This window comes from Euprymna scolopes, chromosome 42, assembly GCF_053919585.1.
Source record: "Euprymna scolopes isolate OS-2025 chromosome 42, ASM5391958v1, whole genome shotgun sequence".
Lineage (NCBI taxonomy): Eukaryota > Metazoa > Mollusca > Cephalopoda > Sepiida > Sepiolidae > Euprymna > Euprymna scolopes.
This window is the reverse complement of record NC_136523.1, coordinates 46,633,437-46,658,475: the sequence shown is the minus strand read 5'-3', so window position 1 is coordinate 46,658,475 and position 25,039 is coordinate 46,633,437. Positions and strand designations below refer to the sequence as shown.

The 25,039-nt window shown below is 31.7% G+C and overlaps 1 protein-coding gene across 2 annotated transcripts in view; it reads left to right on the top strand.

The window, feature by feature from the left end:
• The window catches only part of LOC145267088 (vacuolar protein sorting-associated protein 51 homolog), a 131,595-nt gene that overhangs the window by 26,668 nt on the left and 79,888 nt on the right, over window positions 1–25,039 (top strand). For both annotated transcript variants that reach the window (XM_080123082.1, XM_080123081.1), the window contains exons 6-12: window positions 4,134–4,222; window positions 10,459–10,582; window positions 12,295–12,398; window positions 14,450–14,549; window positions 16,367–16,467; window positions 20,746–20,825; window positions 23,507–23,649. In XM_080123082.1, coding sequence (XP_079979208.1) covers window positions 4,134–4,222; window positions 10,459–10,582; window positions 12,295–12,398; window positions 14,450–14,549; window positions 16,367–16,467; window positions 20,746–20,825; window positions 23,507–23,649 — 741 coding nt within the window. The remainder of the gene's footprint in view (window positions 1–4,133; window positions 4,223–10,458; window positions 10,583–12,294; window positions 12,399–14,449; window positions 14,550–16,366; window positions 16,468–20,745; window positions 20,826–23,506; window positions 23,650–25,039) is intronic.

Below are 25,039 nucleotides of genomic sequence, written 5' to 3'. Positions count from 1 at the left end.
TGAATATCATAATATTAATGGCAAAAACAACTATATAATATAATGAATATCATAATATTAATGGCAAAAAGCAAATATATAATATAATGAATATCATAATATTAATGGCAAAAAACAAATATATAATATAATGAATATCATAATATTAATGGCAAAAACAAATATATAATATAATGAATATCATAATATTAATGGCAAAAACAAATATATATAATGAATATCATAATATTAATGGCAAAAACAAATATATAATATAATGAATATCATAATATTAATGGCAAAAACAAATATATAATATAATGAATATCATAATATTAATGGCAAAAACAAATATATAATATAATGAATATCATAATATTAATGGCAAAAAACAAATATATAATATAATGAATATCATAATATTAATGGCAAAAACAAATATATAATGAATATCATAATATTAATGGCAAAAACAACTATATAATATAATGAATATCATAATATTAATGGCAAAAACAACTATATAATATAATGAATATCATAATATTAATGGCAAAAACAACTATATAATATAATGAATATCATAATATTAATGGCAAAAACAAATATATAATGAATATCATAATATTAATGGCAAAAACAAATATATAATATAATGAATATCATAATATTAATGGCAAAAACAAATATATAATATAATGAATATCATAATATTAATGGCAAAAACAAATATATAATATAATGAATATCATAATATTAATGGCAAAAAACAAATATATAATATAATGAATATCATAATATTAATGGCAAAAACAACTATATAATATAATGAATATCATAATATTAATGGCAAAAACAAATATATAATGAATATCATAATATTAATGGCAAAAACAACTATATAATATAATGAATATCATAATATTAATGGCAAAAACAACTATATAATATAATGAATATCATAATATTAATGGCAAAAACAAATATATAATGAATATCATAATATTAATGGCAAAAACAACTATATAATATAATGAATATCATAATATTAATGGCAAAAACAAATATATAATGAATATCATAATATTAATGGCAAAAACAAATATATAATGAATATCATAATATTAATGGCAAAAACAAATATATAATGAATATCATAATATTAATGGCAAAAACAAATATATAATGAATATCATAATATTAATGGCAAAAACAACTATATAATATAATGAATATCATAATATTAATGGCAAAAACAACTATATAATATAATGAATATCATAATATTAATGGCAAAAACAAATATATAATGAATATCATAATATTAATGGCAAAAACAACTATATAATATAATGAATATCATAATATTAATGGCAAAAACAAATATATAATATAATGAATATCATAATATTAATGGCAAAAACAAATATATAATATAATGAATATCATAATATTAATGGCAAAAACAAATATATAATATAATGAATATCATAATATTAATGGCAAAAACAAATATATAATGAATATCATAATATTAATGGCAAAAACAAATATATAATATAATGAATATCATAATATTAATGGCAAAAAACAAATATATAATATAATGAATATCATAATATTAATGGCAAAAACAACTATATAATATAATGAATATCATAATATTAATGGCAAAAACAAATATATAATGAATATCATAATATTAATGGCAAAAACAAATATATAATATAATGAATATCATAATATTAATGGCAAAAACAACTATATAATATAATGAATATCATAATATTAATGGCAAAAACAAATATATAATGAATATCATAATATTAATGGCAAAAACAAATATATAATGAATATCATAATATTAATGGCAAAAACAAATATATAATGAATATCATAATATTAATGGCAAAAACAACTATATAATATAATGAATATCATAATATTAATGGCAAAAACAAATATATAATGAATATCATAATATTAATGGCAAAAACAACTATATAATATAATGAATATCATAATATTAATGGCAAAAACAAATATATAATGAATATCATAATATTAATGGCAAAAACAAATATATAATGAATATCATAATATTAATGGCAAAAACAACTATATAATATAATGAATATCATAATATTAATGGCAAAAACAACTATATAATATAATGAATATCATAATATTAATGGCAAAAACAAATATATAATGAATATCATAATATTAATGGCAAAAACAACTATATAATATAATGAATATCATAATATTAATGGCAAAAACAAATATATAATGAATATCATAATATTAATGGCAAAAACAACTATATAATATAATGAATATCATAATATTAATGGCAAAAACAAATATATAATGAATATCATAATATTAATGGCAAAAACAAATATATAATATAATGAATATCATAATATTAATGGCAAAAACAAATATATAATATAATGAATATCATAATATTAATGGCAAAAACAAATATATAATGAATATCATAATATTAATGGCAAAAACAACTATATAATATAATGAATATCATAATATTAATGGCAAAAACAAATATATAATGAATATCATAATATTAATGGCAAAAACAAATATATAATATAATGAATATCATAATATTAATGGCAAAAACAAATATATAATATAATGAATATCATAATATTAATGGCAAAAACAACTATATAATATAATGAATATCATAATATTAATGGCAAAAACAAATATATAATATAATGAATATCATAATATTAATGGCAAAAAACAAATATATAATATAATGAATATCATAATATTAATGACAAAAACAAATATATAATGAATATCATAATATTAATGGCAAAAACAACTATATAATATAATGAATATCATAATATTAATGGCAAAAACAAATATATAATGAATATCATAATATTAATGGCAAAAACAAATATATAATATAATGAATATCATAATATTAATGGCAAAAACAAATATATAATATAATGAATATCATAATATTAATGGCAAAAACAACTATATAATATAATGAATATCATAATATTAATGGCAAAAACAAATATATAATATAATGAATATCATAATATTAATGGCAAAAAACAAATATATAATATAATGAATATCATAATATTAATGACAAAAACAAATATATAATGAATATCATAATATTAATGGCAAAAACAAATATATAATGAATATCATAATATTAATGGCAAAAACAACTATATAATATAATGAATATCATAATATTAATGGCAAAAACAAATATATAATGAATATCATAATATTAATGGCAAAAACAAATATATAATATAATGAATATCATAATATTAATGGCAAAAACAACTATATAATATAATGAATATCATAATATTAATGACAAAAACAAATATATAATATAATGAATATCATAATATTAATGGCAAAAACAAATATATAATATAATGAATATCATAATATTAATGGCAAAAACAAATATATAATATAATGAATATCATAATATTAATGGCAAAAAACAAATATATAATATAATGAATATCATAATATTAATGGCAAAAACAAATATATAATATAATGAATATCATAATATTAATGGCAAAAACAAATATATAATATAATGAATATCATAATATTAATGGCAAAAACAAATATATAATATAATGAATATCATAATATTAATTGCAAAAACAAATATATATAATGAATATCATAATATTAATGGCAAAACAAATATATAATATAATGAATATCATAATATTAATGGCAAAAACAAAGAGCAATGAGGGATCTTTTTTAACAGTTTTTTTTTATATGTTTTTGTGTATTTTTTAATATATATTCCAATCTGCATAGAATTTCGAATGACACCGTTTATTTAATACATGACTTAGCATGTTCTTCTATGGTCAGTCACGACTAGGTAGAAGTTCTCAGTAATTTATCCAGTAAAAATTTGTGTTGAAATATTAAAAATAAAATCAAAAGAAACACGATTAAACTGGTAACATTTATTTTATTTTGACCAGTTTCGAATCACTGTGGAATTTTGTCTTGATTAACTTTGAGAAGTCCTTGAAAATATGTATGTAAAATCTGTTTCATCAGAATTTTCAATTGTATTTGTTTTATGTCTATTGCAGTCGAGTCCAAAGGAACTTGCCGAGTGCGTTGATTTATTGCTAGAGTTGAACGAACCGGCAGAAGTTTTATGTGACGAATTCTTGGCACAGTGAGTTTTTTTTTTTTTTTTTAATCATTAATTTCTGGATCAGAGTTTTTCCAAAAAATTTTTTTTTCTTAAATGGTTTGGTTGCAAAGTCATCATCATATTTAACATGAATTTTACCTACTGTTAGATTGTTTTAAGAAATAGACTTCCAAACTAACCTATCTCTGGCCAGGTCATTATTTATCCCTCTTTCTCCCGGTTCATTTTTATCACTTCTTCCCGTGTTTCCTTGGTTGCACTGAACCTGCTACCTCAACTGTTTTACATTGTTTAACCCAAAAACTATAATCCATTCTTATAGCATTGAACTCTACTCTTTTACATCTTACCACACTGTCCATAATTAATCTTCCTCTGAGGTCATCAGATCTAAGCCTGACTTTGAGACTCACATTACAAATTCTTTGTATCATTCTCATATCATTTCTCTCCATGCAGCGCATATCCTCAACCATCACTGGTCAGGTTATTTGTCCATAATAACTAATTGTCAACGACTGCAATTCGTCAGAATAACACAAGATAAATGATGCAGATATCGATCCAAGGGAGATAACTTAGACAATTCTATTCTATGGCAACAGGGTTATATAAAACAGAAACGTGATAACCACTGTAGTAAATGAATCATTGTATACGATTAATTGAACATTAGACTCGTAGCTGAGGGGAATTGGGGTTCATACCTTTAACAATAAGATTAGTTCCAAAGATATCATGCCTCCCTCCTATTTATATTATATTTAGTCGGGCAGATTGCTGAAACAATCTTTCACTTGGTGATACAAGCACCAAAATTGAAATTTGTCAGGTTTGCTTCTGCAGCTATCTTGAAAACTGGCAGCCATCTTGAATTTTCTGATGGTTAACATTCTTTTCTTAAAATGTATTTTCTGAACGTTATTTGCGCCAATTTTGGTGCTTGTATCACCAAGTGAAAGATTCTTATGGAATATTGAGATAACCTGCCCCACTACAAAGCTGAGGGGAATTGAGGTTCATACCTTTAACAATAAGATTAGTTCCAAAGATAGTATCCATTTGGTCAATCATGCTTCCCTCCTATATTTAAAAAAAATATTCAAGACCTTACATTTAAAATATTTATAATTTATTACTTATATTAATAACCTTGGCCCCTTGATTTTTTTTTTAGGATGGGGTGGGTGTGGGGTCAACATGTTCGTTGAGTATGCCAAGTACTAAAAAGAAACGCTAACCTGTCCTTCCATTTACATTACTGGAAGTATCTTACTCTTATTTACACATCATGACATCAAATGAAATGAACAATGAAAATTCCTTTTGTGTTTCTTGAGTCTTCACATGCCCGGAAACAATTTTTTTATCAATCATCTCATTCAATATTACAATGCTTTCTCGCACTTTTCTATTTTTTGTGTTTGGGGAACAAGCATTTTTGTTGAAGACATTTTTAGTGCTTCTTCGTTATTAGACAGAAATTCAAACAATCGAAATATTGTAAAACCAATTGTCTCTACTGAGTTGTCATATCGCAGTAACAAACAAATCCAACAATTATGAAAAACCATTTGGTAGAAAATTATTAATGAAAACAGTTTCTGAAGACAATTGGCAAGAATTCAGTTTTCCTAAAATAAAATAAACAGGAGAGTTTAAATCATGACAAGGGAGGTAATTATTTTCTAAAATCTTTGAAAATCTTAGGCCAATTTAGCAAGCCTCAATTTTCACTAATTGTCTTTGAAAACTGCTTTAATTAATAATTAATTTTCTGTCTTGTTGTTTTTCGTAATTTTTTGATATATTCATTACTGCAACATGACAATTAACTAGATACCCTTGGTTTCACTTGTAATTTAATGTTTTGAATTTTGCTATTATAACTGGAAAAATGGGGATGAAGGAATGTTAGATATTGGCCTGGTACTGCCGAAAGATGTACTGGTCAATGACTATTATTACGATCATTATTGATATTTAGTTCTTGATGCCCAGATGTGGCAACAGTACTCCATTGTTGGCCATAATTGGCTTTTATATAGATAGAGAATTGTATCAGGAGTGAGATAGAAGGGTCCCACCATTTTTCCAGCAACCTTGGCAATAGACTTGATATATGTGTTCCATTTATGGTCAGGAGTAAAGGTCAAACCCAGAAGCTTATCAAAACATGGAGCCTCTACAAGACAAGAGCCATTCATTTCAACTGATGCCAGATTGGCATCAGAGCGTAGATGGTGTAGAGATAGAAGCTTGGTTTTAGATGCATTAAAACTAACCAGTAACCTGTTTCCCCATTGTATCACATGCTCAAGATCAGAGGAGAGAGAATCAGAGAGAACTTGGTCGTTTACGGTCTTTGATGTGCAACCGTAGATTGTAGTATCATCAGCATAAATGTCTACGAATGATGTAAAGATGTGATTTGGAAGATCTTAGAAGCAGCTTATCCTGCCTTGACAGAGTTCAGAATAGACTTTGTAGCTTAGTGGGGGATGCCCTTTTCTCTTCCTTGCAACCTCTTTCTCACAGAAGAGATGTTGCAAGCCTGTCTTTGTTTTATCGTTATTTCCATGGCAGGTGCTCGTCTGAGCTCCAATCCCTCGCCCCCCCCCCCTCACCAATCTTTCACGAGAAACACCCGTCTGGTTGAAACTACTATCAATAATTTGCCACACTCTTGATCTGTGCTTAAACCTAAATGCAGATTCCATGAACAAAGTTTCTTTCTTAGAACTGCACGCCTGTGGAACTCGCTTCTGATTGCCTGCTTTCCAGCTGACTACAATCTAATTGTCTTCAAGTCCAATGTAAACAAGTTCTGATGAACCGTCCCCCTAAGTAATTCAATTTACAAAATTCCACTACTTATGTTTACTACGCTATAATCACAATGACTAATGCATACCCATTAACCCTTATCCTCAAGCGGCTTCTGGACCTTGATAAGTGGCGATTCCTGTGTAAAAAAAAAAATTTTTTTAACAATAAATTATTTATATTAAAATAATAGGAAATTCTCTGTTGGAGAAGCAATCGCTATTAAGAATTTAAAATTAACGGTTGGAAGACGAGTGCAAAATTGATTTTAATAAACATTTCTATTTATTAAAATAGTATTGAAATTGAATTTTTTTTTTCAAATTTTTTAATGAAATATTCTTTTTCAGGAAATACAGACAGATTTTTTTTTTTTTTTTCTTATCTGTCATGGTAACACTTGACACGTTCTCACAGGTTGGAAGTTGAGGTTGAATGATGTCTAAATATTGCGTAACAATGTTAAACGTTTGGTCGAACACATGGGGAGTGCTTCTCAAACAGTGGATTTCCTATTATTGACCCATACGTTCGACTAAACGTTAACACTGTTACCGGACGTTTAGACATTATTTAACCTCAACTTCTAACCGCTGAGGACGTGCCGAGTGTTACCTTCACCATGACACATAAGTAGAAAAAAAAAAAAAAAAACTGTCTGTATTTCCCGGAGAAGAATATTTTATTATTCAAAAATTTGAATAAAAAAAATTTCAATTTTATTTTAATAAATAGAAATGTTTAAAAATCAGTTTTGCACTCATCTGGTCTTTTAACCATTAAATTTTATGTCAAAATGTTTTAATAGAAAGGAATGTTAGTTTTCATAACTAGCACAAACAAAAATGCTAGCTTGATGTTAATTTGATAGATGGAATTTAAGCTAAAAATAATAAAAGATATGTGACAGAAAACCAGCAAGGATCTTTAGGTTACATGTAATGATGATTCAATGGATTAGATAGGATTTGAGACATAGAGATTTAGTTATGAGGGAAATTAGTTCAATACACAACAGGTTAACAGACGGATAGAGCTTTTGGACAGGACACCCATGGAAGTCAGAAGGGAGCGACTTAGAAAAATGTGATCTTATACAAAGCGTGCCAACTCTGAAAAGGAATTCAGTAAGGAATAAATGATTATATCAAAATATAATTCCTGCCTGAGCGTTTTCATTTTCGGAGAAAATCACCTTTAATTTTAGGATGCATGGAAGGAAGATTTGAGTTATGTTTTTGCTGGTGTTCCTACCGACAATGATATCTATAAACTGTCAATAATATGTATACACACATCAACACACAATAGAGAGTGCACTAGACAAATCACATATCGGAACGTTTAGCAGTTATAAATTAGTAGAGACAACACACACACATATATGTATACACAAAACACACATATATATGTTCACTATACATCCCATACACCCAATATACAACTGAAGAAGTGCCCATTTTTTGTATACTACAACGAGTATCTATCTAATTGTTTGTTTTCATACATACCTTGGATAACCCACAAATAATTTTTGTTTATTTCTCAAATTGACGCACAACTCGCAAAATTTGTATTCAAATTCCATCCACAAATTTTTCACTAAATTCCTAACGCATTTTATCATAGGAAAGGGATGTTTTCTCCTCACTATCTTTTGCGTTACGGAATGGATATATTTATTCGTATAAAAATATATGAATAAATACACATTGGTCTTTATTATAGAGTGGCAGATATAAAGGTATCTTGTAGATTTTTCAAACTCAGACCCAAATAACAATACATCTGATATATTGCTACTTGATTCAAACTAGCCTAATTTTTTTTCCTTCCACTATGGTATTGACAAAGAATATATTTTATTTTGCGTCAGTTTCTTTCTCAAAATACTTATTCCAGAAAAACGTTTAGAATGAACACTTTTTACCTTACTTACTAAATACGTTAAAGAGAAGTAATCATGTCATGACAGACAATGCAGCATTCACCCTAGTAAGGTTGAACCATCATGGGAATATTAAATTCACAAGCGGTCACCAGTCACATGTATATCCGGGTCAGAGGAGATGATGACGTTAGGGCCATTCATTAATATAGTGGGCTTAATATTTAAAAAAAAAAAAAAAATTCAAGTTAAAAAATTTCATCAATTTTTTGCCCTATTATCAAATTGTTTAGCACTTCTACATAATTGGGACAAGATTTTATAGTCAATAAATGGAGTTTTCAGATAAAAAACAATGGTTTCTACTGATTTTTTTTTGTCAATTCTTATAAATTGCAATGTTAGCTTCCAAATTATGCAGTCAAAATTACCTGAACATTACTGAATTATTAAAAAAAAACAACTTTAATCGTGTTAGCAGGTGAAAAATTGTGGCCATCTTGTTTTAATAAAATAAATCGAAATGGAAAATTACCTCCCTTTTGAACTCTCCTGTGTCTTACATAAGCAAGTACGATCGTTTTTTTTTGTTTTTAAATTCTATTTTCTTTAATAATAAATAACTTTCTACCTTATCAATTTTCGTAATTTTTAGATATAATCATCTTAAAAATACGAGGAATATGTAGATACCACTGTTTTCATGTAAAATTCAGTTTTACGATTTCTGAAATTTCGTTCTGATTGTATAGAAGTGTCAATTGTTTTTACATAGTTCAAAATCTGAAGATTTTTTTTTATTGATTTACTTTAAAAAAAAGTCTAGCTTAATCTCTTATGCACTATGAATCATATTAAGAAGATCCTATGTCTTAACTGTTGAAATGAATCTTATATGCCATCTAGGCAGATTGAACCAGCTTCCTCCAAAGGAGAAAGTGTCAAGGGAATATTAAATTCACAAGCGCCCTGCCATCCAGTTGCTTGTATATCCCGAACAGTGGAGATGACAAGGCAAGGAAGCGTCAATGGATTTCCTCCTACATATAGCGTCTGGTATTACCAAATGGTCACCCATCTGGTACTGACCAGGCTCAACATTGCTTAACTTTGATGATCTAATGAGAACTGGTATGTCAATCTGATTATGACATATAGAATTGAAAACTGCCGGGTCCTTCAGCCTCACTTCCTTTCTCACTTTGAGCCGGAACTTTCTTTAGGGAGAGACTTTCCTCTCCTCTCACTGTTTTCTCTGCTTGAACAAAAGCACAGTTGTCTATCCGTCCAAGTTCGGTCTTTTAATCCTTCTCAAATCTCGGGAATTCTCACGGTTAGTCTCGCTCTCTTTCCCATAAAACCAACCACTCCTACCGCTTCTTCTTCTTCCTCTTCTAGCCCCTGTGTATTGAGAGCAAACAGAACAGACTTTCTGCCTTTTGAAGCTGAGTGCGTTAGAATTACTACTACAAGAATCATGTCATGAGGGTATGATAACTACTAGTCACTTCATTATCCATTTTTTTTTTTTTTCTTTTATCAGTGCCAGGCAGAAGATTGACGAGGATTTAGCTGTGCTTGACAAGCAGATCCGATTACAGTCTGGTGAGATCCCAGAACTGGAAGATGGTGACCGACCAGCCCAGGCTTACATGGCTGCCCCCATGGTAACTTAATCATATTTATTTATTTGCTTTTGATCATATTTCATGTTATTCGTTATCAGAAGTGACTTTTGACTCTTCAGTCTGACATTTTCAAAGAACATGAGTTAAAATAAGTACGTAGAAGGTGTTGGCAAGTCTGCTGCAAAGAAGTCAGGATCCCTCTACCAAGCTAAAAAAGTTCTCACATCTGCCAGTATTTTATATATTCATAAAGTCACCATTCGGCTGCGCATGAATTATTGTTGCCACATCAAGGCTAGTACACCAACCACTCTCGGACAGAATGCAAAATCATTTCTAACCTGTCTGCCATGCTCCAACCCCTGTCCCATCACCTCAGTGTTGCTTGTTTTAGAAGTACTTCCGCAAAATGTGCTCTGATGAACTTGTTGCACTTGTACCGCCTCAATATAAAAACCCTCTACCCACCCAACTAGTAGTAAAATCTCATCCCTTCACTGTAGGACTTTCTACTCTGATAGCTTCTTCACTCCAAACAAGGCACAAATGAAGACAGTAGTCTGAATGATCCAAATAATATGAATATCTCTTAATCTATAAATATAAAAGCGAAAATGTATGCATGTATGTTTGTATGTGTGTTCGCTTTTTCTGTATGTCTACAAAAGGCTTTTTTTCAGAGAAGCAGTCAGTCAGTTCACAACTTTTTAAAACTTTTTATATCACATATAAATCATAATATCTCAGAGTTAACAACGAAGCTTGACTGTCTATTTAATTTGCTCGATTTTGGGAAGATAAATATTCAACATTTGTCGCTCGCCACATGTGGGTTAGTCTTTTTCCAAGCGTTCAGCAGTAAATGAAATACTATCCCGCAGTCAAACTTGACCTCCTTAACTCATTAAAATGGGCACCTGCCAAATCCAAGTAATTAAATAAATTCAAACGTGTTTTCGTTAGCATCTCGCGGTGGGGCAATGGTTAACGTCGCACGTTTTTTTTTCACACTTTAATTTACAACTTTGCCTCAAGGGTTCGGGTTTGGGTTCGATCCTCATATTTACCTACCAAAACATTTTTTTAACCCCCCCCCCCCCCCGGAGTTTCCACACACACCTCCAAACACCCGGGCAACGCCGGGTATCCATTGCTAGTCTATTATATAAAGGAGAGTTGCCTGTACATATGTATATTTTAAATGTTGTAAATTACAAGTCACTAACTTTTCTTTAGTTTCTCTTTGGACAATTGTCATTATTGACTGGTGCATGTAGCCATTAGAATATTTGATATTCTATTTTATCAAGATTAGCAACGCATACGTAAAGAATTTTAATTTATTTTACGAGCATGCAAAGTGTTGTTTAAATTCAGTTAAAATTCAATTGGTTACGTGCATATGTGGAAACTAAAAGATGCTTTTAAAAGTCTGTCATGTACAAAGACATTTCATTTATTAATAGTTTGCCTACAACAAAATATAAGAACAGAACACCAAACATCAACCAGCCTTTAACTCATTTAAACTTCAATGGATGAATCAACTAAAGGCTACAAGTTTTCAACAAACACTGCCTTCCCTAAGTTCCATGAGACATTAAATGGTTTCTGAATTCGACACTTAAATGAAGAAGGCCTAACAGTAAAACAGTTGAAACTTTGTAATAGCAAGAATGAAGTTGATTAAATTAAAAAAAAAAAAATGAATAAAATGTAATTTTTCAAATCTCTTTTCTTTTCAACTATAGGACGTTCTCGAGTTTGTGGATCTGGGCTGCAACACTTTTCTCAGCAACATTTGTCTTGTGATTGCATCCTATAACGATATGTTCCTCACTCGACTCCATGACGAGTAAGTTACGATTTTTTTTTTTTTGCATTTGTGTGCATTTTAGGTTTGTTGCATTTTTCTATTTTGAAGAATTGTAAGGGGACACAATGAAAATATAAAAATAAAATTATTGAAATCGAAATAACAAAACTTCAAACACTATAAAAACATATCCAATACATGATATTCTCAAAATAGTTTGAAAGATTTTAAAAACTGTTTTCAATAATTCTTTAAAAAAAAAAAAAAACTAATTTCAATAATTCTTAATCAAAATAAGACCAAAAAACTTTTTAATGATTATTAAATTAAAAAAAAAAAAGATTAGAAAAATGTAATAAAAAAGAGTTCATGCACAGGGAGATATAAGCGTGAGAGAAAAAAGCGAAGGAACTGATTTGCCTTGTCACTGCTTGTATTACGTCATTCATTTTTACTTGCTTCAATGAAAGAATGACTTATCTCCCCTCCTTTACGGCAACTTCCAGTACTTCCACAGTTATCAATATCCTATCAAGAATATACAATAAGACTGATTTTTGTTTATAACTAGTGGAGGTGTCCAGCATTGGCCGGATGTTTGGAGGTGTGGGTTGAGAAAAAAAAAAAAAGAAAACAAGTGGTAGTAGGCAGAGGCAGGCTCGAACCCGTACCGTAAAGGAGGAAAAGAATGTGAAAAAAAGCGGATAGTGAATTAAAGGAGTTCGTAATTAACTTTTGCCCGGGTGAAGGATATTGGCACAAAGACAAAATAAAAAAATAAGATAGAGAGAGATGGGGTTGAACTCGAAAATGTAGGGTAATTAGTCTTCCTCGCTAACCATTACACCATAGCAGATAGTAAAATCAATGAGTTGGTAATTAACTTAATAATCATAGGAGTTGTAACGCACGCACAGAAATGAATGTCACTTTTAAATATTGCCGGAGGCCAGTTTAGCTTCCTGCTTTCTGCTGTTTTATTTATTTGCTTCCCCACAAAAGCAAACTAGACACAAGGTCGTTTTTAATGTTGGGGAAAACCAGCCCCCCTTCCCCCCAAAAAAGGGGGCACTCTGGCAGTATCCAAATAAATAGTAATTGTCTCAGTATGAAGAGTTTCCCCTACACTGACCAAGGACCAATTATAGAACAGATACTACCCGGCCGGAAAAAGCATAAATATGTGAAGCTAAAAATGGGCAACATTTAAAAAACATTATTTTTCATAAATAAAGATTGTTTGAAGTTTGCATTTTTTTTTTTTTAATTTCCCAATGTCTAAATTGTGTTAAAGTTACAGAAAAATATCGTCAAAAGTAATGAATCAATTTAAGTTCAAAACGCTTCAGTAACTTTTTGGACACTGTATGTCAGCAAGTCGAAATGCAAAATGTTCATTTCAACTTGTTGATATATTTCTATTACTTTTTTAGTTCATGTGATGAGGTAATTTGATTTTGGAACAATTCATTTAAAAATAGGTAAAGTTGGAATAAAAGGCAATCACATATCATTTTTATGGATTAATTAATATACACTAGTGAGGCGACAATTTCCATATTTTATCAAATCTGATACAATTACTGATTCTGTTCTAAATCTCTGATTCCGAAACAATTACCAATTCTGATTCTAGTTAATTTCTAAATTTTTTTTTTCTTTACTTATCACTAGGGCTATGACATGAGAATATTCTTATCATTGTTTTGACTCTTTAGTATATATCCGACACAGTTAATCAATTGAGAACCATATCACTCTATCTAAAAACATATAAGATATTAACTGATATATACTCGAGTCAAAATAATGAAAAGAATTACATAAGTACATAAAAATGTTTTACTTTTAGAAGATGACTGTACAGGTTCAACGGGCTCTCTCTATCCAATTTAGTTTTTCAATAGAGCCTCTATAATATCAGAGAGATACTAACAGGTGTGAGAGAAAAAAAGCAAAGAAAATTATTTGCCATGTCACTGTTTCTAGTAGCACTATGGCAGAAGTTAGGAAGTACATTAGATGACTATAACCAGATTTTTTTTTTTTTTTTGATTCAATTTGGTGCCATATATTTCTTTTTCTTTCAGTGAAAATCTGGATGCAATCGCTCTGAAAAAGCTTGTCAATTTTGTGAATTCTCTTATGGAAAGATATTTTGATTGCGTACATCAAAGAGTTCTGCTTGAAGTAAGTTTCTATGTTTTATATTTTACTAGCATGGATACTCATGGATACTCGGCATTGCCCGGGTGGACATGAATTCCGGTTTGGACACACCTGCTATACTAAGGATATTGAGCAACCTCCCACAACAGAACGGAATCACCCCCCCACCCAAAAAAATAAGAAGGTGACAGCTTCCCCACCCATCAAACCACAACGAATTATGACGTCTTGACCCTGCAAAATAACATTTTTAAACATAATTTTAGCCTGTGCACTGGAACCCCCCCCCCCAACTAAAGAAAAATTAATTAAAACAACTTTTCTTTCGATCAAAAATCAAAATAGGTGCAAGTGCCCGTGCGACTGCAAAAAAAAAAAAAAAAAAAAAAAAATGAGCTGCAGTAGACAGGCTCAAGCCTGAAACGCAAAAGAGGGAAATAATGGGAAAAAGTTACTGGCAAACGCTTTTGCCCAACGGACCACGACAACTTATGACGTCATGACCCTGCAAAATAACGTTTTTAAACATAGTTTCAGTTTGATACGCATGTGTGACTTGCAAAAATCGCGACATGAAAAGTAACCTTCCTTGTAAGAAATGGTCCAGTGGACCACCACAGAATTAATCTTTTTTTCTAATTTTCACATATTATGCATCTGAGGCATCGCTTTTTCAGATGGTACCATTTTTGACTCGGTCTGATGCAACTGATGAAAGTTTTTAGCAGACACACAAACACAAAACTGACGTTTGAAATTTATATAATAGATTTTATTTTTAACTTTAAATTAAAAATTTTTGAAATGTTTTATTTTTTTATTTTATGTCGTATACATGGAATATTAACAACTGTAAATTTTGCTTATTATTAAGGTTATTTTTATTTTTAATTAAATTTTTTTTCACTTTTTTTAATTGAAAATTAGTTGAAAATTTCAGATTTAAAATTTCGTGTTATTGTTTTAATATATTTTAAAGTTTTTAATTCTTAAATTATAAAAAAAAAATTTTTTTATTATTTTTATTGCTGTAGTATTAATTGCTTTAATTTTGTTTAATATATTTTAAAGTTTTTAATACTTAAATTATAAAAAAAAAATTTTATTTTTATTATTGTTGTAGTATTAGCTCCTTTAATTTTGTTTATTTATTTTATTTTAGTTTCTAATTTAAAACCTTTTTTTAACTTAAACTTAATTTTTTAAATTTTATTCAATTTGAGGTTTCTATGTTAAAGTGTAAAGTTGTTATAGTTTGATTGTCAGGGTTTGATTTAAGATTCACTGGAGCATATAATATGAATGTAGAGAGCTGATTGGTTGGTTTTATTAAGCGTATTATATGTAAGCACAAAACTGATTGGTTGATTTTAGGTATATTGTAATTGTATTAGGCAAGACAAGGATTTTGAACTGAAATATTGTTTTTGATTGTTTTCCTTATACTTTCTTTCACTATTCCGTTCTTTTTTTTTCTGCATTGTTATTAGCCTTCATCCATGGGATTTTTTCCTCAGTTATCAAAGCCCACTGAGTCTATGCAGTATATTGCTTTTTTTTTTTTGTACAGGTCTAGGTGGTTCATCCTCTCAGGCTTTGCCTTCTCTCTTTGAGAAGGGGTTAGTTTATTGCTAATCTCCTGAGGTGCCCCTATTGGGGAATATCAATTGAACTACCCAGGCATATTTTGTAGACCAGATTGCTTCTCCTCTGGGATGCTGGCTCTTTAATCCTACTTTTTGACTCTTGTGTCACATCTTCCCGCCGTGGAAGAGAGATAAATAAATCAGTCTTCATAAATACCTACATACTTATATCTGTTTTTTTTTTTCTTTCAGAAAGAAACAGGTGACAACACAATTCTTGTGCGCGCATTAGACCGATTCCATCGACGTTTACAAGCAATGAACAAACTGTTACCTGACACAGACTTTTCTCGGTGAGTCGAATTTGTTAATGTTCTCTCAAAATCTTCGTGTTTGTTTATGCTTTGAGTTGCTCTAGTAGGGAGGGCACAATTTGTGAGATTTGGAAAGTGTGAGGTCTTTAGTTAGAACTGCTTCAAATATTAGTTTTTCAAATGAACAAATCTAATTCTGGGTAGTCAAAACTCCAAACCAGACATATTTCCCATTAAAGTAGCATTGCTTCTGGGTTAACTTTAATTCAAAGTGGCACTACCTCACAGTTTCTCATCCTAACACATATACTTTCTCTCTCTCTCTCTACATATATATATATATATATACACTAGCAGTACAGCCTGGCTTTGCTCCAGCCCTATGTACTGTTCATAATTTTATGTGCATCTGTATATATATATTAAAAAGTTTGACTCATGATCAGGTAACCTATATCTAAAATTTCAAGTGTTTGGATCGAAAATTGGCGGAGGTGTTTGGTAGAGTCTGCAAAGGTCAACTCTTTCAACTTTGACCTCTTGGCAGTCAAATTTTCGCCCAAAAACTAATTAAAAAGCTTGCTGCATGTCTGAATACCTTTTATGTAAAATTTCAAATGTTTAGACTGACAATTGACTGAATAGTTTGCTAGAGACCGCAAAGGTAAAATCTTTTGAACTTTGACCCTTGGAAGCCAAACTTTCAGCCAGAAACCAATTAAAAAGCTTGCCCTATTTCTGAATAAACTTTATGTAAAATTTTAAATGTTTAGACGAAAAATTGGCTGAGTAATTTGGTAAAAATCGCAGAGGTCAATTTTTTTTAACTTTGACCCCAATTTTGACCCCTTAACATTTATTGTTTTGGGCTCAAATCAAATCAAAAAGTTTGATCCATATCCAGGTAACTTACATCTAAAATTTTAAGTGTTTATACCAAAAATTGACGGAGGAGTTTGGTAGACTTTTCAAAGGTCAAATCGTTCAACTTTGATCCCCTGACAGTAAAAACTTCTGTTCGAAAACCCGATTAAAAAGATTTTCCCAAATCTCAATACCCTCTATGTCAAATCTTGAGTCTGTATACACACACACACACACATACAATTTCTCTTTATATATGGAGTTAATAAAAGTAGAAAATGAAGTTATTCTCTATTTTTACTGACTCCTATATAAGCTCCAAAGCAATTTGTTGAGCTTTGTATTATCCCGATAAGTTTCCTCTTAAGGAATTGAATTCATTCTCTTCCTTTAACTCACCAAGTTATATATATATATATATATATATATATATATATATATATATGACAAAAGTCTATGTTCCAAGTTTCATGATGTTGGCCATCTTACAATTTATTCCTTTAAGTAAATTGGCATTCACAATTCTTGACAGCACCTGTTTCGTAGCGCAAAATCATTCATTTAATTATTATATCAATCCATGAAATAGATTCATTGATTGATATAATAATTAAATGAATTATTTTGTGTCAAGGATTGTGAATGTCACATACTTAGAGAAATAAATTATAAGATGGTCAGTATCATGAAACTTGGAATATAGACATTTGTCATTTATATATATATATATATATATATATATATATATATATATAACCATTTATAGGCAATTAAAAAAACAGAAAAAATTATAAATACACCTAGCATCAAGGAAAAGAAAACAACAACAATTGCTCCTGACGATAATCGGATGCACCGATAGAAAGCGCTTGAGAAAAATATGACCGAACAACAACTTTTGGACGCCATTCTATATAATATGCCTGCCAAAATTAAAAAAAGACCGCTGGGCAAATAGAAAAGCTGTCCAGAAAGATCGGAAAAGGGAATAACTCCATCATGTTCAATCAGACGTGTCTAAATAATGACTTGCTGCCAAAATATACAAAAAGATATATATATCTTCTTAAATGTTACTACTTCATAAGGGACAGACCCTCTTAATATTAACTTTTCAAAGTTTTATTATTTTATTGGTAATAACTTGCGTACAATTGTTTTGGCCCAATGTTGGCATACATGTATATAACAGTTTATAAATTATAACTTTGCACAACTGGGGAATCTCATCAGCTCATATTTATAAAACCACTTCTAAGTTTTTTTCTTCAAGCAGGTCTATTGAGCTATCTCAGTTGAAACTGTGTGTTATATAGTATCATAATTAATAAAATTGCATGTAGAAAACAATTATATATTAAAGATTAAAAATATCCAAAAGCAAAAAACCATTGAGTTTAACAAGATAGTTGATAATTACCATTAGTCATGACAATAAATCTACTGTTTCAATCTAAAAAGATGAAGACTGGAAGCCTTTGTCACCTGATGAAATCTTTTTAAATTGAAACAGTACATTTATTGTCTACTGTTTCAATCTAAAAAGATTTCATCAGGTGAAAAAATAATCATTTCTGCGACCGGATAATGCCATCAAGGCTGCCCAGGCAATTTTTAACAGGCTAAAATGTAAGGAGCGTTGGTTTTATTCTCCACAGCATCCAACCCTGTGCTATATCTTCCTGCAGTTAGAAAGAAGTAAATATACCTAACTTCAAAGCAGTTTCAATCATGAATGCCGAACAGTCTTTGTTTCATCAAATTTTGGCTGGCACAATACAAAATGGTTATAAAAGGTCAAGGAGAGTGTAAAGATTGAAGGAGAACACCATCCAGACCTCCACCAGAAGGGTAACAAAAGTATTGGAATCTTGGGATGATTGGGGGATTGTTGCCGCTCAAATTCCAGAGTAGGATAATGATTATTGCCACTGAGGTTGGTTGGTTGTTTTGTTTTATGGTATATCAACCCTTTTAAGGTTATTTAATCCCAAGTCCAGTGATTTTGAAGGACAATTTTTTAATAGAATATATTTTTTTTCAAGTCAGTTTCTATTTAACCCATAGATGGGACCCTAACAGGTACTACTACTCCGGGTCAGAATGGACCTGGGAGCAATGTCAATTAAAGGGTGGCTCCACACTCCCCAAAGCCCACAAGCTGGGGCCTCACCATCGGATATAGTTCAAGGTCATATCTAGGACCTTGCCACTAAGAGATCAATGGTAAACGGCTGTTGCAATAACACAAAATAATTTGCAATGGTTTCGCTTCAAAACTTCTAGCTGACTGTTCACTCTTCTTTTAACGCCTCTCTTTTTTAGTCATGTGACTTTACGTCCACTTCTAGTACATAGGAGATCAAGCTAATCCAAGTACATCACAGGGTGGAATGATAAAAATGTTGCCCTAGAAAAGACGATATGATTCCATTTCCATTTGATGAAAACCAGTTTTCTTTTTTGTTGCAAACCATTTACTAGTTGGCCAGTTGTGTAAAAATCCCAAGAGTGATAGGAGCCTTCTATCATGTCTGAAAGTGACACAATGTTCAACAAGCGAGATTGGAGATGTGCTGTTCTACAAATTATGCTCTCTACCAATCCAAGTTATGACAACAGGACCATTGCCAGCACCTTCAAAATGCATCACTGGATTGCCATGAATAATAGGTGCGTGCCCAGAGTGATGAAAATAAAGTAAACGTTCATGGTTATGGTTTTTGGTGTGATTTCAAGTAAGAACCACTTCATGCCACCTCACATCTTTGAAGCCAGCTTGAAAGTTAACACCAAACTGTACCTGGATATGCTGGAGAGTGTGATGATCCCCTGGTGCAATCAGGTGGCCGCTAGCAGACCTTGGGTGTGGTAGTCGGACTCAGCGCCAGCCAACAATTCAAAGAAGACCCAGGTTTGGTTTCAGAAGGAGTGATACGACTTTGTACCTTTATCTCACTGGCCCCTGACCTGAACTTACTGAACTACTTTGTGTGGTCATACATTGAGAACATCACCAACATAACCTCCCACAATACCAAAGCCAGCCTGATCTCCGCCATCCACCGAGTATTCGTTGAGCTCCTGCCAGCGCTTGTGGAAAAGGGATGCTCCCAGTTCTGAACCTGTATCAAGGCAGTGATTGAAGCTGAAGGCGGCTACATTGAATAGATGTCAGCTCAACTACATAGTCAAGTTATCTGAATTGATTTTTTCAATAAAAGTTTTAATATAAAGCTGTAATGTTGTTTTCTTTAGGGCGACAATTTTATCGTTCCACCCTGTACTTGACCCCCCCCCCCGACTGAACCCTATTTCCTGTTATCATCAAATAATAAAAATTATACACACCCAATATTTAACATCTCAATGTCATCTTAATTTAATTAACCTTTCATACGCAAATTGGAAATTACTTTCTACAACTTTCATGTCTTTTTGTGTTTATTTTAGAGCCGGAACTGAAATTGTTTCGAAAGCAGCCCGGGAACGAGTCGGTTATTATCTACAAATGTTGAAACAACATTTTTCAGGTAAATACCACAAAACCTTGTGTCTTATTATATTTTGCCTTTATTTTCTTCTAAACCAAATTAATGAAAAAGGGTGGTGTTACACAGTTATCTTCCTTGGTTTCATCATCCGCGTACAGCGTATGAAGGACTTAACAACCTCGATTTTTGTTGAACATAAAAATAAATTCCAAATTTTAACGCATTTTTATTGATACATGAAACTGTAGTCCCCTTCGAAGTAATGTCCTCCTGTTGCAATGCACTTATATCATTCCAACAACTTCTGGAAAGCCCCATGGATGTCCTCTTGTGTGAGCATGTCAATGACCCTTGCACAGCCTCTTTCATCACCTCATAACGACAGCCTCTAAAGTTTTCCTTGGGCTTAAGGAATAACAAAAAAGTCACAAACAGCAAGTCTGGGCTTTAGGTGAGTGTAAGGAACTGTCTTTATGCCTATCTTGGTCAAATAGTCTGTCATCTTCTCTGACCACCTTTGGGACAAACTTTGTGCAAATCTTCCGCATCTTCAGTTCCTTGTGAATAATCCTGTGTAGAGTTCCCACACTGAGATCAAACTGTGCACTTATTGTCTCTATAGACATATGACGATCCTTATCCATGAAATTCTTTATTTGGCCAATCAACTCTGATGTACTGACTTCCTTACTCCTCCCACACCTCTCATCAACCCTCACAGACTCCCTGCCTTCCTTGAATTACTTATGCCACTCAAAAATTGATGCTCGTTTCATGCAAGATAGTCCAAAAGCAGTCCGAAGCATTCCATATGTTTCTGTGGCATTTTTTCCAAGTTTAAAACAATTTTATTGCATACCATTCTTCTAAAGTGTCATCACATCCAGATTGCATTTTTGAAATTCACCAGCTGTGACAATCAGGCTTTAGTAGGATGTATTCCAATTCCTGCTGTAACTGTTCATTTGAACGTGAAATCATAAAAATTGATCAGTCATCTCATAAGATATATAGTAATAACATACTGAATTTTCAATTGTCTACGACAATTTTAACTGCCTGTACAAAAAACTCTGGAAACTTATTTAATGCACCTTGTATGAACTGTAATTACATTTAAATAAACAATACAATTGTTCTGGTGGGGAACATCTTTTCAAATTGAATGGGTCTAGTGAAAAAAAAATGTGTATTCAATTCAATTTACATATTTCGTTTATTATTCGTTTTACATATTTTTCTCTGCCCCCCCCCCCAACTACCAGAGTCTCAGCCATTATTGAGATAGCTTGTTCTCTTTGGCTGAGATATGGTCCTGATACTGTGCAGTTCTAGGTGGTTCACTCTTTCAGGCTTTGAAAAAGGGTTAGTTTACTGCTAATCGGCTGAGGTGCCCTAACTGGGAAATATTGATAAGGCTGACCAGGCAATTTTGCTCATCAAAGAGTGCTCTTCATCTAAGGTGCTGGCTTTTTAAATCTCACTTTCCCGACCTTGTGTTGCATCTTCCCACCATGGGAGGGAGATAAATATGCTGTTTTACATGTGTTGAACTGGAAAAAAGAATTCAACTAACAAGCCCCAGTCTATGCCTGACTTGTCCACCAAGTTTCATTCACGAATATCCAACAGTATTTGTTTTATTGGCATTCAATTAAATGGAGGTAGGGATGATTCCAGAATCAGAAGAATAATGTTAATACATGGTGATTCCCCTAAAAAATTTTGCCCCATGATTTGTGAGAGTAGGGAGGGGAGGAAAACGTGGGAAGAAATGGTGGCTTTAAAGGAAAAAAATAGGTGGTGGGGTGAGGAAAGAAACACATGGGGGAAAAAAATGATAGGAATAGATTTGAGAGAAAGAGGGTTTGAATAAAGACCTGGGCAGAGATATGTCAGTTTGTAAGTCAAAGCAGTCCATCTCATTTCAACATGTAAAAATTAGTGTTGGGAAGATTCCAATATTTTTCCCGATTCCGATACAATTACGGATCCCAATTCCGATTCTTTATAAATCTCTAAATATTTTACTATAAAGTTATTTTGTCTCGATTACCGTAAAACACATCTTAAATGTGTATGCATTTTCTCAAACGTAAAAAACACTTGTGAGGGTGATACATAGAGATTTTAGTCTTACTGGAAGTTCAAATCAATAAATATTTATTATTTTATTATTACTACAAGCAGTGGAAGATGTTTTATAAAAAGAAAATTAAATAAAGTAGATAATTAAAGGAATCGGTTTTAGCATTGGAAAATAGGCTCAAGTTTTCTTGGTTCTGATACTCCAAAAAGCTCTGATTTTTCCGATTCTGATTAATCGTCCCAACACTAGTAAAAATGGACATTAGCTGATCATGATCATAACAACGATGATGATGATGAGGATGAGGAGACTGTTTGGATTAATAAATGTGTAACAGTTGAGGTGAGAGAAGAAGGAAAATGTGCAAAGAAATGATAGGGTTAGATTTTAGAGAAATAGAGATAAAAACCTGCCAAGAAAAAAGTTAGTTTTGGAAGTCAATTTCTAAAATCCATCTAACATGTGTCAACAGGATGAGTGTTAAACCGATGATGATAACCACGACTCGTTTTTAACTTGAATTTGATCCAGGATCAAAGATATTTTCTTAGCAACATTGCCAGCTAAATATTGACAATCTTAAATGATTCACTTATTTTAATCTGTGTTAATCTTTTTTGTTCAATGCCAGATTGCTTGACTGATATCCGCCAGAATCTGGCTGCACCTAAATTGCTGAGTAAACAGGATAGTTCAGATAGCTTGTCGGAACTTTTGAATAATACGGAAGCTTCAGTACTTGAACAGATCAAGTCCGTACTCGCTAATCTACAGGTAAGTCAGTTGAAATTTACATCCACACTCCCGACTCTCTGCTTGACAGATGCAAGCAAATAAAGCAAATGGTCAACAATAAAATCGATCCATTCAGAAAAGAAGCAAAACAAGAAATTTGAATAGATTTGATATTGGTGAACGGATGTTGGATGGATTTGATGTTGGTGAACGGATGTTGGATGGATTTGATGTTGGTGAACAGATGTTGGATGGATTTGATGTTGGTGAACGGATGTTGGATGGATTTGATATTGGTGAATGAATGTTGGATGGATTTGATATTGGTGAATGAATGTTGGATGGATTTGATATTGGTGAATGAATGTTTGATGGATTTGATGTTGGTGAATGAATGTTGGATGGATTTGATGTTGGTGAACGGATGTTGGATGGATTTGATGTTGGTGAATGAATGTTGGATGGATTTGATGTTGGTGAACGGATGTTGGATGGATTTGATGTTGGTGAATGAATGTTGGATGGATTTGATATTGGTGAATGAATGTTGGATGGATTTGATGTTGGTGAACGGATGTTGGATGGATTTGATGTTGGTGAACGGATGTTGGATGGATTTGATGTTGGTGAACAGATGTTGGATGGATTTGATGTTGGTGAACGGATGTTGGATGGATTTGATGTTGGTGAACAGATGTTGGATGGATTTGATGTTGGTGAACGGATGTTGGATGGATTTGATGTTGGTGAACGGATGCTGGATGGATTTGATGTTGGTGAACGGATGCTGGATGGATTTGATGTTGGTGAACGGATGTTGGATGGATTTGATGTTGGTGAACGGATGTTGGATGGATTTGATGTTGGTGAACGGATGTTGGATGGATTTGATGTTGGTGAACGGATGTTGGATGGATTTGATGTTTGTGAACGGATGTTGGATGGATTTGATGTTGGTGAACGGATGTTGGATGGATTTGATGTTGGTGAACGGATGTTGGATGGATTTGATGTTGGTGAACGGATGTTGGATGGATTTGATGTTGGTGAACGGATGTTGGATGGATTTGATGTTGGTGAACGGATGTTGGATGGATTTGATGTTGGTGAACGGATGTTGGATGGATTTGATGTTGGTGAACGGATGTTGGATGGATTTGATGTTGGTGAACGGATTTTGGATGGATTTGATGTTGGTGAACGGATGTTGGATGGATTTGATGTTGGTGAACAGATGTTGGATGGATTTGATGTTGGTGAACGGATGTTGGATGGATTTGATGTTGGTGAACGGATGTTGGATGGATTTGATGTTGGTGAACGGATGTTGGATGGATTTGATGTTGGTGAACGGATGTTGGATGGATTTGATGTTGGTGAACAGATGTTGGATGGATTTGATGTTGGTGAACGGATGTTGGATGGATTT